Source organism: Glandiceps talaboti, chromosome 12 (assembly GCF_964340395.1).
Source record: "Glandiceps talaboti chromosome 12, keGlaTala1.1, whole genome shotgun sequence".
In the NCBI taxonomy this organism is placed as follows: Eukaryota; Metazoa; Hemichordata; class Enteropneusta; family Spengelidae; genus Glandiceps; species Glandiceps talaboti.
Window position 1 is genome coordinate 16,802,118 of NC_135560.1, and position 20,488 is coordinate 16,822,605.

At 36.9% G+C, this 20,488-nt stretch overlaps 1 protein-coding gene across 1 annotated transcript; it reads right to left on the reverse strand.

The window, feature by feature from the left end:
- Positions 1-234: 234 nt before the first annotated feature.
- LOC144443014 (somatostatin receptor type 2-like) lies at positions 235-1,266 on the reverse strand. Its single transcript, XM_078132387.1, has one exon. The coding sequence runs from the start codon at positions 1,264-1,266 to the stop codon at positions 235-237; it is 1,032 nt and encodes a 343-aa protein (XP_077988513.1).
- Between the last annotated feature and the right edge of the window lie 19,222 nt (positions 1,267-20,488).

Genomic DNA, 20,488 nt, shown 5'->3' on the forward strand with positions numbered 1-20,488 from the left:
ACATTGAGTCTGTCATCAACACTGTGTAATCCTATACATTGACGATCTAATGTACATTGAGTCTGTCATCAACACTGTGTAATCCTATACAGTAACGATCTAATGTACATTGAGTCTGTCATCAACACTGTGTAATCCTGTACAGTAACGATCTAATGTACATTGAGTCTGTCATCAACACAGTGTAATCCTATACAGTAACGATTTAATGTATATTGAGTCTGTCATCAACACTCACATAAAGGAGGAACCATTACAACTGTGAGACCGTCTATCTCCGACAACGACAATGCTACGTCTTCTTCGAGACTTTTTAAGACTCTTAAGAAAATCAGCACCCATGAAAGAGTAAATGATCGGATTGAGGCAACTGTTTACATAAATAAGACAAATTGAGACAAATCTTACAATTTTGAATGAATAGTTTTTTGCGACGCTAGGCGTTGTCATGGAGACGAAGTTCAAGATGTAAAATGGAAACCAACAAACAACGAATACCAAGACTACAATGATGACAAGGGAGGCTACGCGTCGTGTATTCGACTTTATTTTCTGACAGTGATTAAGTCTGAATCGCCGTCTGATTAGAATAAGGGTAAAAATCTTCAAGTAGCAGATAAGAATACACATGAGGGGTAGCACGAATCCGCTGACGAACGCGAAGATGAAAAATGTTACTGGTCCTGCATTGGATGCGTTTTTCGGCCAATCCGTGATGCACACCGTAGAAACGTTATCGTAAGAATACACGGAGGCGTATATCCACAGAGGCAGAGAGCATAGCACAGAAAGAATCCAAACACAGACATTGATGATTCGAGCGTTGCACAGCGTTCGATAAGCTTTACATCGAATCGGGTAGACAATCGCCAGGTAGCGATCGATACTCATCGCCGTTAGTAGAAATATGCCCGTAAACTGACTCATGCCATCAAAACCGATAAAGATTTTGCAAACAACGATTCCAAATGCCCACTCTGTTCGTGCGTATTGATAAGCATAAAATGGCAGAGTGATTTGGTAAAGGATATCAGCTATGGCTAGATTCAAAAAGAAAATACTCGGTATCGTCGGTCTTGTTCCAGCACCTCGACCCAAGACGAAAATAACGACTGAGTTACCGATAACGCCAACACAACAGATAATACCAAATGTTACGGGTATAACCGTGCTCCGAAACCAATCATCAATACCAATTGTGATATTAAGGCTCTCCGTAACCGACGAATAGGTGGAATTAAACGATGCAACTTCACTTGGAGACATTGTCTATTGATGTAGAAACGTTGAACTTGTATAGAGAAAGAAGTGCAATTCACAGTATTACCATTGCTGTAGTAGGTTGGCAAGGTACTCGCCAGTCTCCGAGAAAGAAAACCGATATTTGAAAGATCGTCTTCACTACGCCACTCGCAGTTCCCCGTCTGCATCTGAAATGTTCAGTGAGCATTGTAATAAAGGTTGGGTTTTGTACGTCGACTGACCACGTGACAATAACAAAGCTTCCTGTCACGTCAATCAGAGCATGTCTTGCATCGCCTAGGAAATAAATACGTACTATAATGATAAACAGCCTTCAGTTTAAATAATCGTAGTCCCACCGCGTAGACAATTACATGCATCATGAAATGAGACTATTCCGAATGAACCATGCGAACATGATCAGTAACTTTCATGTCAGAGGATGAAAAACCAGCTCGTGTTGTTTCTCCTTCTCTCCTAATTACAATGGAAACTACGAGAATTGAAAGAAAATCGTTTGGATCGACACAATTCTTGGCGCGATAAGTTCCTCCTCAAGTTGCCGCCTCACTTGGCAATAAATTTGACAATTCAACATCGCTACATTTTCTTCACATGAGCTACCATTTTTTAGCAGTTCATCGCCAAAGTTACACACATTGCAACAATGTATACTTGTCAGGCATATGAATGGATTAAAATGTAACAACTATACTTCAATTTTTGTTTCGGCAGATGATAACATAACAGCAATGCTATTAAATTTTTGTCACTAGCCTGACAATAAAATGTAGCGATGTTAGTGAGATTTTTGATGGGCCAGAGGATAAAATGTAGCACTGTTACGACGACATTTATCAAGCCAGACGAACAATGGAGTGAGAATATTGTCGAACTAGATATAAAATGTAACAATGTTAGTAACTTAAGATGTTTGTGGAGCTAGACAATAAAATGTAGCAATGTTAGTATGAATTGTGTTCGACCAGAGAACATTTTGTTTCTGCTCCGCTAGAACGTAAAAAGACCGCTTTAAAATCGTACAATGACTGTAAATGAACAAGGTTATCTATCATGGGTCATTTAGGTATCTTGCGATCGGAAATCGATATTTTGTTTTTCTTTAGAGGATCGCTATGAGAATTAAATACTAAACCAGGCTCCACTTTCTAAGTGAATCGAAGAGGGAACAACACGGGTTCAGCTGCACTTCTGCTTTCAACCGATTCTAATCATCTTAATAACACTCAGAGGGTGTTTTCATTTCCAAATTCCTTCGGCGTTGAGATTATATTTCAAGAACAGGAAATTACATTAATGTTATTGTATCATGCTCAAGTCTGTCAATAGCCAGGAATGCGAATGATTGCAATCGTTGAGTTACCAGCCGCAACAGTATTTGACAAAACTCTGAAAAATGAATGCAATCCAGTTTGGCAATAAGTAGAAGTTCAAAGAACCGTGAATAACAACTGATTGAACAACCTATCATTCAAAAAAGTTATCTTTGTGGAGATACATATGCGATACAAGGAAAGTGACTAAGCCCCGGGCGTTTACGTGAAGTGCATAGGTCTAGAGTCAATATGTTACTGTTCTGACTATAAGTAATAAAACGCATAACAAAAATTGAACTGACAAGTGAGATGATAGATAAAACTAATAGTTAAACAGACAATGCGAACATTCCATACATGTGTAAAACCAATGTTACATTGTAATATGCACTAGTGTGGGTGAGTGAAGATCAAATTCTCAATATACTAGTCTACAGGTAAACAAAACGTAAAACACACAAGGTGGAGGAATATGCAATGAAAAAATAAAGAAATAAAGACATAGAGACATCCGTTATAGTAAAGAGTAAATATTGAATAGATAAGTCGACACAATTGTGATCACTGCTGTTTCTCACTGTTGGCGAAGGCTACTATCAAAGTTCTATGTATTTGATATTGATATAAAAAGTGCAAAAACAATAAGATACCGTGATGAAGCTGTACGTGTGTTTGACTGTTTTATTTTGTATTGAACACCATACTTTTCTGCTGTTTTCTGTCTCATTAAATGTGTATGTAAATGAGAACTAATGTCCTACTTTATCAAATGCTAAATGTCAGTGTTTCTTGAACCATTTCCAACTCAGATGGTTCTTTTCCTATTATGATACTTTGGAAAGGTGTTTTAAAAATCCCTCAAGTTGGATAATCATATACAAAGATTAACAGGATTTGCAAAGTAGTAGTAGACTGGAAATGCATCACAATAGCAAAAGGGTTTGGCAATTTCACAGCATGTTTAGAAGCGAGAAAAAATGTATGAAGCACACGATCCGAGGCTACCAACGTGCGAGATAATCTGGATACCAGCGTAGACGTCTCTAACGAAACAACGTCTGGTCAAAGTCCCTCATTCAGCACAAAAGGTTGTATATCCAATCAGTGAACCCTAACTGATATAGTGACGTAAACAGTGTATAAGTAGTATCTAAGCTTGAGCTGATAAATATACGATATTTAGATATTACATTACTGCCCCAATAAACACTAATTTTATGAGTGTTTGTGTTATTGGTTAGAATTTTGTGATTAGTTAAAAAAGACACATGGTATTAATAACTATGTGGGTGGCTGTGGATGAATTTTAAATTGTATCTCATGCATTCAGTACTTCTAGAGTAACGACTTCGACTATACTTTGAGTGGAGGTGTAAATCGTAACGATACCGTATAGGTACTAGACTGCGTGCGGGATATACTTGACAAAAAATTGGTTGCTAACATTGAACAGCTTTATAGCCATTGTTAGCTGGCCGTTATTATATTTGATTAATCGTTCGACCATAAATATGTTAAAATCAGAATTGCTGAAATGTAATAACCATGAACATTTATGCACACGACTATTTGCAATTTTAATGGTCGTTTTAGGAGTCATTTGCAAAAGGTCTCATTGTATTAGGGTGGTCCTAATTATGTTTATACGTGTGTGTGTGTCGGAGGACTGTATTTATATATTTTTACGGAATCTGGAATATGGAATAATGGGGTTTTACTTAGTGGCAGCAGCCATACACACTATGACGGATGGCGGAGATCCGGATAGTATCATTACGACATGTTCACTTTTGACAAAATATATAACCCCCTGGCCAAATTGTGTCGAAAATTGGGCTATTTGTATGTACATGTTATAAGAATAAAAACTAACCGTATACATCGTTTATATAATTGGTCGGTCGGTTGATTGGGAAATTACTTTCCGCCTCGGAACGTTAGATGAGTAAACGAGTAAACTATTTACGTCAGTCCACACCATCTAATAATGTCCTATTATTCTATCTTTTAGGGTGAATGTTTGGGTTTCTTTTAAGTGTGTGTTTATGTGTGTATGTTATCGTATATTCGAACTTGTAACGTACTATTTTACAGGTTTTCATTTGCATGCATGCTTTAGTGGCAATAGTCTACGATGCGAAAGAACACCAAGCAGCTGGTAGCAATTAGACGAAACAAATTACATTGGATATCTTTGTCAAACGCTTCCATTTATCCAATTCATGTCTCTGACGAGGACTATTAGCAATGTCTCGACTAATAGAAGGTTTCGCAAAATCTTCGTGTTAATAGTTCTCTGAGATAAGCCAGAGAGGGTAATTCCGTTACGTCAACCATTCAGAATAAAGAAAAGAAAAATAGAGTTTCGGACAATCTGATACACGTATGTTTGGGACGTACTGAATGTAGAGAGACATGTTCATGAAAAGAGTTCATAAGATGCAAAATCCATTTTTTTCATCAACTTTCGAAATTTTAGAATATATCTTAATTGGCTGGTTTGGAGCTGTGATGCTTTTGAATGTGTACAATTGGTGTCCCAATAGTGATTGATGTAAGTCATGATAACGCAATAATGTTAGAAAAGAACCATTTAACATTCCTTACAGCCATTCAAATATGTATTTCTGAGACTGATCATTTCCATACATCCAGTAAAGAGCACGGCAGTAGATTATCTAATACCCCGATTGACAACTGGCACTAAACTCCCGAGGAATGTAATATTTGTAGATAAGGTTTTAAAAATCAGAATGTGTATTGAAAGTCTGACAATGTATATAAATGTATGCCAGGTATTTTGAGCTGATTGAAATATACTTCTTTTGTTTTGGAACACCTGCATCTGGACAGGAAGCCTTAAAATGTAATTTACAAAATGTGACGAATATGAGTTTGATTGCAGGAAGGATATTGATAAATGTATGAATGAAACAAAAGAATGGATGGATGGATGGATGGATGGATGGATGGATGAATGAATGGATGGATGGGTGGGTGGGTGGGTGGATGGGTGGGTAGATGGATGGATGGAGGAATGTGTCATGCATGGATGTGTCATGCATGGATTTGTAATTATGTATTATGTGTGTTTGAATTTGTGATAAAAAAAGAAAGAAAATATTGCACACCGAATTAAGCAGCACACTGAATTTTATGACTTAATACGGTTTTTACATGTCACCAAACACCTAATTCAGGAAATACCTTTTATTGCAATAGTTCTGCGTGGGAAGAATTTTATTTTGAATATTGGATAGAAGAGAGGTAGTGGAAATGCCAAGTTAATTGTTTGCTGTCAAGAATGATATACTATAAGGATGAATGTTACTACATTAATTCATGTCATGTACATGATAAGTAGAGATTTCTATATTGAGGTAATAAATGGAGTATTATCGATAAACTATGAACTCAACCACATTTTATCATATAGATGCCACCTATGCTTCTTTTAAAAGTCTGATACTAGTCGCTGTCGAGAATGTATATCATAACCCTTTGACCTTCAAAAATACAAACATGAGAATGAAGGTGTTGTTATGACGCCTTGAGACACTAAATTGCTTGTTTTACAGCTTTTATCTGTTATCTTTATTGCTAAACTTACTCCTAATCGCTATTAGCTGTGTCTGCAATGTGCCTTTCACGCCTGCTTGTCCTATCATTCACAATGACATCTATAATTGTTTCAGATTAACATGTGTTCATCATTTACCACTCTCAAACACGTAAATGGAAGTTTGAAAACCCGAATGGCTCTAATGTTTTTTTTTTCTGTTTTAATGTGAAGTTCAATGACGAGGCTGGTTGTATTTTAGCATAACTTGTTATGCTTAAGGGGCAGAAAAGTAATTTCCAACAACCACATATCTGAAACAATATTATAAAGATTGGCATATATGGCTCAGATCGAAGAGGCCTTCTGTACAATGGGCTCTCTCTCTCTCTCTCTCTCTCTCTCTCTCTCTCTCTCTCTCTCTCTCTCTCTCTCTCTCTCTCTCTCTCTTTCTCTCTGAATCTCTTATTTATATAAATAAAACATTGAGATATTAAGTCGTTCTTGTTAACCAATAAAAAATCCCTTTTCTCTTCCTAAATCCGTCCATGCCCTGAGCACCTTAAGTAATTATATCAAACTTCTCTCACATGATTTGAAACTAAAGGTTTGCCCTTAGACTTTTCATAATATCCCTTAAAGTAACTAGATGAACAGAGTGAGCAGAGTGGTGTTCATCAATCCAATTCCTTGAACATTCTTGAGTTCTTTAGAGAAAATACAGTGTAATCGATAGCTGAGTTTAATCAAGATTGCTCTTTACAGGGCAGTATCACTCTCTGTACATTTGTATTGAATTGGATTGAATTGAATTGAATTGAATTGAATTGAATTGAATTGAATTGAATTGAATTGAATTGAATTGAATTGAATTGAATTGAATTGAATTGAATGGAATGGAATGGAATGGAATGGAATGAAATGAAATGAAATGAAATGAAATGAAATGAAATGAAATGAAATGAAATGAAATGAAATGAAATGAAATGAAATGAAATGAAATGAAATGAAATGAAATGAAATGAAATGAATGGAATGGAATGGATTGGATTGGATTGGATTGGATTGGATTGGATTGGATTGGATTGGATTGGATTGGATTGGATTGGATTGGAATGGAATGGAATGGAATGGAATGGAATGGAATGGAATGGAATTGAATTGAATTGAATTGAATTGAATTGAATTGATATTTGAAAATGAAAACAAAATATACATTCTTTGAAAGCACTGTACAAAACAGAATTCTGGTGAGGGCCATGGAAATAGTTCCGGAGGAACTAATCAAAGTCCATGGACCAAACGTTCATGAAAATTAAGGCCAATTTGTGGTAGGTACGAGATATAACAACAAAAATACATCTCCTGTGAATAGTGATGGGGATTATGTCGGTGGCGGTGGAAAAATTTATATTCATAGTATTGTTCCCTTACGATATTTGGGGAATAAGTTCCAGATTAATGAATACAGGAAAAGACAGTTATCCATCATTGTATCTAATCTCATGTTCAGGTCAGTCGTTCAGATAGTTAGTTATCAGCTAATTCTTCCATCTGTCAACGTATACAATCATTGCGTCATTGATACTGTATGTTCGCTCACGGCTACGTGTTTCTCCATGCTTTAAAAGTGAAGATACAGTGTCCTGGTACATCAAAATAAGTAACTGCCATGGGCTACATCCACAAGTGAGTACATTTGCTATTTCAAATGTCCAGTGTTAAGTGATTAATCATCTTCTGCACGTAACATTTACCATTTAAGTTTTGACATTTTATCTTAATTATTATCAGGTTATAGAATTAACAGACACATCGTACAGGTTCAGTTTCCCGCTCATTTTTTGTAATTTGAGCGAGAAGACATAATCAGTCAAATTTCAACGGCCCACCTTTACCCAACCTGTGACCCACCAGGGCCGTAGCCTGACCAAATTGCCAGGGGGGTGGGGGGGGGGGGCAGAACTTTGTCTTGGTGCAATCATGCATATAAAATTTAGAAAGGTGCTAATTTACATACATTTGCATGCAATTTACATAATATCTATTTTAGCATACGCAATTAAATATCATCCAGGAAATTTTTTTTAAAAAATGCTGGTCAACGGGTAACCTAACCCATCACATTGGGTAGGTAGGTCGATTTCATTTTTTCACAATGCTTGACAAAGGATAAAACAAACCATATATAATGATATCAATATATTTCAGGTCGAGTTTAGATAGAACTTATTCAGTCATCTTGATACTATCTCTTGCAATTTGTCTGCATAGCTACAGTTAGGAAATGTACACAATTTACGGTTAAACAAATGATGTAGTTCCTCTCACCCTCTCTTCTAAAAAATGTTAAGCCCCGCCAAATGAAACTCAAGCATTATTTTAGCCTCTCATTCTGTCACCTACACTACAGTGGGGATAGAAAATCATATGGTACAATGATGCATAAAAGTATCAGTGATAGCCAAGTACAATAATATTCCGAACGAGATTACTTTACACAGGATGTGTATTTCACATGCACAAGGAGATGTCTCTAATTAGCTCTAACCTATACAGGGAGGTACTTAGCCAGACACCTTCCATCTTGTCTTGGGAGAAAGACAATTATCAACTTGATTGCTACTGATTTCCAATCAACTCCAAAGGTGAAAAAAAATTGAAAATAAGACAGTGTAGGAGGCCATTTAGAGGCATAAAATGTCAAACTATAGGCATATTAATTTCAAGTCTTACAATGCTTGAATATGTTTAGAAAATACCAGAATTGAAACAATTATGCTATGCATTACATATTATCTGGAAGTGTATTTTGTTGTAGCAAAGCTGAACGATATTTTGCGGATGTGCACTTTGTAAATGACTTCTCCTGAAGTTTATTTTGGTTCCAAAAAATCCCGAATAAAGAGCAAAACATTTCAAGACTTTCAGACTTTTGATGGCCCAATGACTGCTCAGCCTACTTCAATGGTCGTAAAATTTTGTTCAATTCTTTTTAGTGCACATTGGATATGCAACAGCTTAATTTAATCTAAATTCATGCTTGTATGCATCATCAGAGCCAAGTAAACCACTGTATAAGATATTACATAATTTGGAATAGACTCAAATGTATATTGTTACATATACTATTCAGAAAATATAAAGAAATATCCTTAATTTTGAAAAAAAAATGCGAAGCCCGCACGAGGAAATATATGGGTAGGTTGAACAGCTTTTTCATTTTTTCTGGCCTAATGTCGTATTTTTCAAAGTAGTTGCCGAAAAGATGTCTCATTCAAAGTAAAAAGATGGATGGTGCTTTCTCAAATAAGTAACACAACAAAATAATCATTTTCTTTACCAAACTCCCAAACCTTTATGGCCTCGTTTATGTCGGAACCCAAGGTGAACTCAGTGAATTCTCCTTGTCATTATCATTATAATGGAAATTGAAGTTTGGATTTTGATGTCAAAGGTACCGCTCTGTTTACAAATTCAGGGCCATTCTTTCCATAGCAAATTGTCGCTTCAAAATGAATTGCGGAGTAACGTTAGTGTCAGTGTGCATTGAGATAATTATATCAAACAACATTTTAACCAAAGACAACGTCGAACACAATTATTGAAAGTGGATCTTCAAATAGTGGATCTTAAACTGCGTACCTAGTTTAATAGTTTTTTCAGGGCCACCAAATATTCCAAAACGAGATCTGCCGTTTTATCAGTATGAAATGTTTTAATATAAGGAACAAGATGTAAATGAGATCGAGTCGCGAGCGCATCTTCGGAGTCACTGCATGCAGCATAGCAGGCAACCTCACGTTGAACGACTTTTTTCGTCTTTATTTTTAGTTTCACTCGCTGCATTATAATTGCGACTTCCTATCTTCAAATGAAGGAGACGTTCAAGACTACTGTTACTCGCGGAAAATGCACAGTGCATGTGCGCACTTCTTTTGTACTTTCCCGCACAAATGAAGTGGACACATTTTTATTCAAAGTTTATTCAAAGTTAAGCCAGCGTACAATAGAGATATAAGATACATATTAGCGAGGAGTCAGTGTACAATCACTTTAGTGAACCATGAATTCAAATCACGTATGCTAGGAATCGTCACGAAAATAACGATTTTAATAACATCGCTATGTATTCAAAAAGTATGTTTTTTTTCTTTCTTGTTTCCAAAATCTCAGGGGGGGGGGGCAGCTGCCCACCTTGCCCCCCCCCCCTGTAGGCTACGGTACTGTCCACCTAACTACCGTCTCTGTTAAGAGGTAGTATGCGACAAAGTGACAATTTTGACTGCCTACAGCTCCCAGGGGAGAAATCACCGGGGTAAATTAAGTCAAAGGTGTAACTTCGTCTCATTCTCACCACATGTACACATCCTCTGCTAAAGATTTACCCTGGTGAAAAGACATGGTCAAATATGACTTTTCGTATAGTGATTAAAGTTGGTTTTGGTTATCGAAACTATTAAGGGGACAGAAAATATCCTTTTTGGGTTGAATCAGACCGACCCATGCACATGAACATGGAATGGTGGGGTACAAGAAACAAAAATGACCTTACTCTTAGAAGTTAGGCGAAGACTTATTTTCTGTTTATAGTTTTGAACATAGCATAGTCAGGATTGACATACACAATTTCACTATATCAAGACGAGGTTCTGTTTTCTCAATTTTGCCTGACAACTTCGTCAAAATGTGATCGCATTTCAGGGATAAGCATCGACATATATAAATTGAAATGTAGTGACCCAGATCACAAATACAACTGACAGAAATTGAGTTTGGAATGTTGAAATTCATAATAGTACGAATTCAGCATTGTTTTGAACAGTTTAATAAATTCGTGAATGAATAACCGTATGTAAGTGTAGATTTGCACAACAAAACCGTGTCTATTCATGAATAGATTGGATTATATGGTTCCTAACTTGCCGATAAGGTCATAACAGGTTAAGGTAGCCTTAATAATTGAAAACAAATGCCATGAATAATAATATCTTTAAAATACTATAATTTTCAAAATTGCAGTAGGTTTGAAGTGTATTTTGGCTGAATCACTTAATCTATTTCCAATCGTTCAGTCATGTGACAACTGCAGCTTCTAATTATAACTTTCGTTCGTAGGTCGCACTCATGAAGACGGAAGGAAGCAAGACTCTATATGTATGTATGTATGTATGTATGTATGTATGTATGTATGTATGTACGTACGTACGTATGTATGTATACAGTATGTATGTACATGTATGTATGTATGTATGTATGTATGTATGTATGTATGTATGTGTATGCACGTACGTACGTACGTACGTATGTATGTATGTATGTATGTATGTATGTACGTATGGATGGATGGATGGATGGATGGATGGATGGATGGATGTACATTTTGTATGTATATATGTATGTATGTATGTATGTACGTTTGTGTGAGTGGGTGGAATGGGGGTTCTAGGAAGAGATACACTGCGAAATAATATATAGGCGCAAAGGGCAACTACAGGCAGGAATGGGTTGAATGTTTTAAATGTCATCGTAAGGACAACAGATATTACGCAAGATATCTAGAACGCATTCTTAAATTTTCATGTAATTTGGCACACGCAGTGATGTTAACAAAGTGCACATGATCTATATATTTTGGTCAAAGAAGTGTTTGTGTTTTTTGCTTCTGTGAAAGTCAGTACACATATACATGTACGTTGTGTTACTATACGATTTTGTAATTTGAAGGTGAAAAAAACAAAACAACAACAACAACAACAACAACAAAAACCCAACTACCTCAAAAACATTATTTTTTGTCAATTCTTTAATATGCATAATCGTTCCTTAAATTACCACAAGGAAAATTGTTATCAAATCAAGATTTATTAGAATTGCTGCAATAACTTTTGGGACGTCGACAGACAGACAGACAGACAGGCAGGCAGACAGACAGACAGACAGACAGACAGACAGACAGACAGACAGACAGACAGACAGACAGACAGACAGAAGCACGACATTACCTTCCCATACGGAAATAAAAAAGGTATGAAAATAATACACCCACATAACTTGAGACTTGCAAACACCGCTAATCCAATCAACTGAATCATTATCATTGGAGTTTCATTGTTGAATTGATCCAATTAGGCCTAACTCTACATGAGAATGGTCTCACATAAATAAGGCAGCACGAATTAATTGGGGGTCATTTGGGAAAATGTACTCTTTACTGGGGTCCCTGGAATTGGGGAATATGGCATTTTAAGACATCCAAATGTTGTCTTCAAAACAACGACCCTTTGTCATTTAAAAAATTGGCCTACCCTTATTACTACGGAAGATATATACGGAGGACTACGGTTACGACAACGTCATGATACTGTTGATATCAGTACCACGACTACACACCGCCACACATTACATTACTGTGTCGAGATATTGGATGTGTGGCTCCCACTAAAATTCTTGGAATACAGCGTCTTAATTTTACAACCCCATCCCTTACAAACAAGTCGTTCTTATAACAAGTAAAAAAGATGACTGCCTTTTGAGCAGATTGCCCTGCACTAGACATCCTACGCTGTCTTGATCTCGATCAATCACTGAAGAATAATTTTGTTATTCCGAGAAATGTTTACTCCTGTGGATTCTGAAAATACATCATGAAAAATACGATCAACTCAAATGTCTTTCGTTATTCCGTTTTAGTTCGACATCCATGATAATCACAAATATCGCAAACTGTAATTTAATTTGTACCCCCCTGAAATATACTATCAGATGTAACACACCAAATTCCATGGGGATATCCCAAAATGATTTAATCATATCTTCTTTGGAAGTGCATCGGCAATATAATGCAAGGAAAGGAACAGTGTTTTGTATTTATACGTGCAAGTCAATGGTCATATAATCCCTAGAGAAATAACGTTTAATTTTTCTTCAGCTACTTATTTCCAATAGTATTGACAAACTGAGCTCCCAGTATTCGGTTGCACAATTGAATAATGTCGTAATGCTGACAATTGTAAGATTGGTTATCTAATTATTATATATGATAATGCATATCAGACCAAATACAACACGGGATATGGTCTCCACATGTGTAGTGCATAATATTGTCATGCTAAAGGGAGTACCAAGGAAAACTGACTTAGAGAATTCATAACGTAGCCTGTAACAATACTCGTACGTCATGTCACAGAAAGGTATCTCAGAATCAGATACAGAATTAATACGTTGAAGTAACCAATAGTGGTAAATAATCAACGGAAGAGGAGGGCGAAACACTTCTGACAGTCACACTGCATGGATGCCTTGATGCCTTGAAGGCATCCACCAATCCAGATGAGACCAAATTATTGTCTAGTTTGTTGTAGAGTTGTTTGTCATGTACTTTTCAACAGGGTTGCTATGTTGGTAGTCAGCAAATTAAAGATCCTGGGGTTGATTGTCCGCTTTGGTCTTTGTGGTATGAGAGATATGTCACAATGTATAGCTGGTATGAGTTTAGACAAGAATATGAGATGAGACGCAGTTCTCTTCTACTTTCCTGTAGTGGTCGGATGTCATTTTCTTTGATACTGTGTGTTGATACTGCCAGGTTGTTTTGATGCGTAGTTATTTGTAATAAATCTTACTGTATACGTTCTAGTTTGTCTATGTTTTCTTATGTGAATGGATCCCATATGATAGCGCCGTATTCCATGGTTGATGTGACGAGTGATATGTATGCTGTTAATCTACAGAGCTTGTTACAGTGTTTTAAATGAAAGCCGAGAATAGGTGCTGCTTTCTTTGACAAATTGGTAATATGTGTGTTCCACTTAAGATCATTTGATAATATGAGTACGGGGTATGGTTTATGTGGTACTTGTTTGATGAGCTGACTGCCTAGAGTATAGAAATGGCCATGGGAACTTTGCTTTTGATACTCAGAATGTATCACTTCTTTGAAATGCATCTCTCATGATCTTGCCCATTTCTCCACTTCACTTATGTCATTCTTCATGATGATATGATGGTCATTCTGCGTTCTTATTGTTCTATACAGTAAACAGTTGTCGGCAAACAGACGGATGTATGATTTTAAACAATCGGGGAGGTCATTGATATGGCAAATTAATAGCAGTGGGTCTAGTACGGTGCCTTGAGGGACACCAGAATCAACTGAGACTTGTTGTGAAGTTTCTCCTTCAATCACAACCTACATTTGACGTTTGGACAAGAAGGAAGTTAACCAGTTATGCAATGAACAACTGATACTATAGTGATCAAAGTCATACAGCAGTTTGTTGTGTGGTATAGTGTCAAATGCTTTGGCGAAATCAAGGATGGCTATATCTGTCTGTAGACCTTTGTCATATGATTTTATTAGATCGTTCACATCGACAAAGAGTTAGGTTTCACATGAGTAATCAGAACGGAATCCATGGTTTAGTGATGTAAGTACATTGTGTTTTCCAGTCTGTGGTCATGTCTACATGAGAAACCCTGCGTTGTTCATTAGGGTCAAATGAACAACACCCTCCTTACATATAAATAGCTGGTTCGATATACTTCAGCACACATATTCAAAAGTGTGACGACTTCCTCTTTGAAGGGATTGATACCGAAAAGTCAACTTTTCATCAACTTCTTTAGATTTAGACCGAGCACAGTTTTATCTTAACCCAGACCACCAAACTGTCTGTTTGGTGGCCTGAGATCTTAATACTGCTGTGTGAGGCGTGCAAGTGTAGGGTAACCACTCTGCCACCGAGAATCGCATTATTTCATAATCATCACTGGCATTGGTCACAAACTCATACATGTAGTACGAATAACCACACTTCGCTATCGGCTTCATCTTGACGCATGCGTCTTTTTACGATTTGAATAAAACAAGTTTTCATAGAAAACGCAGTCACCCCCCCCCCTCCCACAAATACTTTACTTCTAAGTGACCGTGACTGGTGACCTGAATTAAAATTAGTGACAACAAATAAACACTAAGAAGTGTGTGTGTGTGTGTGTGTGTGTGTGTGTGTGTGTGTGTGTGTGTGTGTGTGTGTGTGTGTGATGTGCAGAAAATGGCTAGATTTTGATAATTGACCTTGAAGGTCTAAGTCAAGGTCAAAGATAAAAGTATCAAACGAAAGTTTGCACCTAATCTTATAGGAATAGACACTTGAATGGAGTCTCCATGTATTAAAGTTGTTGAGTTATGCTTGTTCACTACAAATATGGCCACAATTCAGTTAAAAGATATGTGAGAATCAAAAATAATTCACTTTTTTTATATAATATTTCTCTTCTTCTCTTTTTCTCCATTTCCTTTGGACATCATTTTGAAAGAAATTCGCCAAACATAAATGTCACAAACTGTAAGCAATGTGCAAAATATAGCTTGATTTTGATAATTGACAAAGACGGTCAAGGTCGAGGTCAAATGTCACTTTCTTACAAGAAGCTTGCATGTGATTATATGGGGTTAGACACTTGAATGCACTCTATGTATTGAAGTTGTTGAGTTATGCTGTAATAATTTGTTACTCCAAATGTGGCCGCTATTCAGTAAAAAGTGACACGAGCACCTCAATTAATTCTTGTATATATTTATGCACGGACGGACGGACGGACAAGGCCCATTGTAATAATCTCCAATTACCAAAAGCAGCGATACGTGTGACAAAGTGCATGTTGATGGGCACTTCGAATTTCGTGAACGACTTCCTGGTTCTGAATTACTGTGTATGGCTTCCTTATTGGTACCGAATATTTATTACATTTACCAGGACTGTGGAGTTCGTAGGCGTTGTGATTGATTGGTCTAACGGAGAACAGTCGTACGATTTCTCCCGACTAGAGGAAAACCTGTGTCTTTAGGATACTGAGTGAATGTGGGCATGATTAAATACCGTTGGAAAGACACAATTAAAGAAAACAAATACTATAGCTATGAGACAGACTGCAGGTTCATCACTCTTAAAGTAAGTATTTGGCCAACAACCAGCTACATGGCCATTTCTATCCGGTTATCTTTCGATGGTATAAATTATGATGTCTATAATCTTGTACTACACTAGTGGAGAAAAAAATCTTGTATTCTCATAGTTAGGCTGAATCGCAGATTTCATTGAGCCACAACGAAATCTGAATCTCAGAATGCCATGGAATGATGAGACGACATTTTAAAGTACGACGTAATAGTATGACGTCATTCTCGAGTTTTATGATCATAATTCTGTATCGCCATGATTATTGATTATTGTGACGTCACACACGTTCTATTTCTGTTGTTGCTGGGCGTGTATCTGAAAGGACACTTTCGTTGCTACGTATATGGGCTAGGAGCTTCATTCGAAACACTTCTTTAGTCAGAAGGTGAGCATATCTTTATAGGAAATTTTAGTATGAATATAATTGTACTTGGCGAATTCGGAGAGATTATGTTGTCATGGTCAAAGCTGACTATGAGTTTGATGATTTCTAAACGTTGTATGGTATGGGTTCGGTGTATCGTATAAACAGCAATAACGGTTGTTTGTGAATGCCAAAAAAAATCGCCGAATACGTATCATTTTCAAGGATAAGTGTTAAAATGGATGCAATATCTTTTTTCAGATTAATTATGTGTGTTCACTGACGGCTGTGTGTACACAAAAAAATTGACAACAAAGGTTACGTATTATTAAGTAAGAACTTGTTAGCGTGTCGGCATTTACTGATTAATTCAGTTCTGCTGTTCAAGTTCGTTGATTTGTCGGCAGTTATAATAAAATATTTTTTCCCAGAGACATAGTTGACATCGTTTGGTAACGTTAGAGTATGAGGAAGCCTGCTTGAGAACTGACCAGTGTATGTCGTAATTAGTTTTGCTGTCTTTTAGGTGCCAAATGTATTTACTGAGCGCAGTGTCTTTCTTCTTGTGATCAAGTTTAAATGAAGACTTGTGGTTGTTAAACCTGCTTTTGAATTCTGTGTCACTAACACCTATGTATGATTTGTGATCTTGGTTAGTGGTGACTGTTGCTTTGTAAACAACGCTTTTTATGAGGCATTTTCCTGCGAGAGGGCACTCCTTTGGTTTTCTGCAGTTACAGGTACTTTGTTGTGTTTGCTTAGCTTTTGAAAGTACATGCTTTATTATGTCCGTTGATTAATTTACCCATGTTGTCCATGCAACTATAGCTCACTTTAGTATTATTACGGTTGGAGATTTTATGCAGTACACTGGATATGGGGAAATGCTTGTCGATGAGGTTGAGAAATTTTCTACCGATGTTTGTTGAAACGTGTTTACTGTAAGGTGGGTTGAACCAAGTTATATTACGGCTGCGATTCCGCTTGCGTTGAGTGTGTCTTGTTTGGTCAAATTTGAGGGTGTGATTATATCCTGCTTCATTGAGTGCATCTTGGTAGGATGATGTAGTGGCGTCGAATAGTTGTTCATCACTGGAAATGATGGATAGTCGTTGGTTTACCGAGCTGGGTATGGTCTTAATTATGGCTTTAGGATGGTTTGATTTCTTGTTGACGTAGTGGGTGGTGTTATTTGGTTTTGTGTACGGTCGGTATGACTCGTCACGCAAGTTGAAGGTGACATCAAGGAAGTTGACAATTTTGATACCTTGGTCGGTGGTGATTCTAAGGCCGAGTTTCTTAAATTCTGAAGTTAGCTGCTTGGCTACTCTGTTGGCTTTCGATGGTGAATGATTACGGAGTACAGCTAGGCCATCATCCCTGTATAATCCTACCTCATTATCAAACATATGTTTGAATTTACTAAGTAAGTAGGTGCCTATGAGTTCGCAAGTTTCTGCTCCGTCATAGCAGCCCATAGTAATATCAAATAGGTAGGGCGGGTTAGAGTTGTGCCATGGTGAATCATCGTGGAAAAGTAGGGTTTTCTTTGTATGCATAATTATTTCCTTTTCTTCGTTCTTGATATCTGTAAAATTTGATGCGAAGTCAAGTGCTTCATCTAGAAGTTTCTGGGTAATTGATGGGTAGAATTCAACTACATCAAAAGTGAAGAAAGAGCATGATTGCTTATTGGTAATAGATGTGAACCATTCAATGACAGAATTAGTATTTTTCCATTGATGGGTATTAGTGGCCTTGATAATGTCCTTGTTAATGCGGTCGAGTATGGTTTTACTTACAATTCCGATTTCACTTTTTGTGGGGTTGATTAGTCTACATTGAACGTGGTTAGGAAAGTTATCTTTATTGTCCTTGATTGTAATGAATGCTGGTTTCTGTGCAAGTGTTTCAATTCTATCATCCAGTTGAAGTTTCTCTGCGATACATTTTGCTTCGGCATTAATTTGTCCGGTTTGTGAAGTGGAAGTCCTCCTGTATTTCGCTGTGGTATTGTCTTTTAACAGTTTTTTGTATTCTTCCTTCTGTAACTTGTAATGATTGTTAGTTTTGTCGGCTGGGATAAACATGTTTTCAGACTGTTTGATACATTTAGCATCTTTGCGTAGCTTATTTAAAAATTGACATTTGATGTTCCTAAATGTTATGTTCTCGATAACATGTAGCAGATCTTCTTCAAACTTAATCATTTCATCAACCTGGGGTGGTGTTTTTCTTGATTTAAAGCCGTAGGTTTCCTTCTGCTTAGGTTTGGTCTCTGGATGAAGGTAGAAGAAGGCTTTCCATCTCATTCTTTTTATCACGCTTTCAGTTTTCTCGATTAATCTTTTTGTGTACTCACGGTCATCTGGTAGTGGAATATTCTTCATGGAGTATCGGAAGTTCACTCGTTCCATTATTGACAAAAGTAGGAGAGTGCTCAACAAGTAGGAGCAATTAGATACATATAATTTCATTCTTCTTTCGACAAGTAGAGTGCTCGATCACCTTGGAGAGCTATCATACATAAAAATGAAAGAAGACGAGTCTGATATTACATTGTGGAATTACACTACGGACCGTTTCACCAGAAGGATCGTCGGGTGTAATAGTGTGGTTTAATAATATTCGTTAGCTATACATTAGACTCGTCTTCTTAATTTTTTATGTATGATAGCGCTCCAAGGTGATCGAGCACTCTACTTGGCGAAAGAAGAATGAAATTATATGTATCTAATTGCTCCTACTTGTTGAGCACTCTCCTACTTTTGTCAATAATGGAACGAGTGAACTTCCGATACACCATGAAGAATATTCCACTACCAGATGACCGTGAGTACACAAAAAGATTAATCGAGAAAACTGAAAGCGTGATAAAAAGAATGAGATGGAAAGCCTTCTTCTACCTTCATCCAGAGGCCAAACCTAAGCAGAAGGAAACCTACGGCTTTAAATCAAGAAAAACACCACCCCAGATTGATGAAATGATTAAGTTTGAAGAAGATCTGCTACATGTTATCGAGAACATAAAATTTAGGAACATCAAATGTCAATTTTTAAATGAGCTACGCAAAGATGCTAAATGTATCAAACAGTCTGAAAACATGTTTATCCCAGCCGACAAAACTAACAATCATTACAAGTTACAGAAGGAAGAATACAAAAAACTGTTAAAAGACAATACCACAGCGAAATACAGGAGGACTTCCACTTCACAAACCGGACAAATTAATGCCGAAGCAAAATGTATCGCAGAGAAACTTCAACTGGATGATAGAATTGAAACACTTGCACAGAAACCAGCATTCATTACAATCAAGGACAATAAAGATAACTTTCCTAACCACGTTCAATGTAGACTAATCAACCCCGCAAAAAGTGAAATCGGAATTGTAAGTAAAACCATACTCGACCGCATTAACAAGGACATTATCAAGGCCACTAATACCCATCAATGGAAAAATACTAATTCTGTCATTGAATGGTTCACATCTATTACCAATAAGCAATCATGCTCTTTCTTCACTTTTGATGTAGTTGAATTCTACCCATCAATTACCCAGAAACTTCTAGATGAAGCACTTGACTTCGCATCAAATTTTACAGATATCAAGAACGAAGAAAAGGAAATAATTATGCATACAAAGAAAACCCTACTTTTCCACGATGATTCACCATGGCACAACTCTAACCCGCCCTACCTATTTGATATTACTATGGGCTGCTATGACGGAGCAGAAACTTGCGAACTCATAGGCACCTACTTACTTAGTAAATTCAAACATATGTTTGATAATGAGGTAGGATTATACAGGGATGATGGCCTAGCTGTACTCCGTAATCATTCACCATCGAAAGCCAACAGAGTAGCCCAGCAGCTAACTTCAGAATTTAAGAAACTCGGCCTTAGAATCACCACCGACCAAGGTATCAAAATTGTCAACTTCCTTGATGTCACCTTCAACTTGCGTGACGAGTCATACCGACCGTACACAAAACCAAATAACACCACCCACTACGT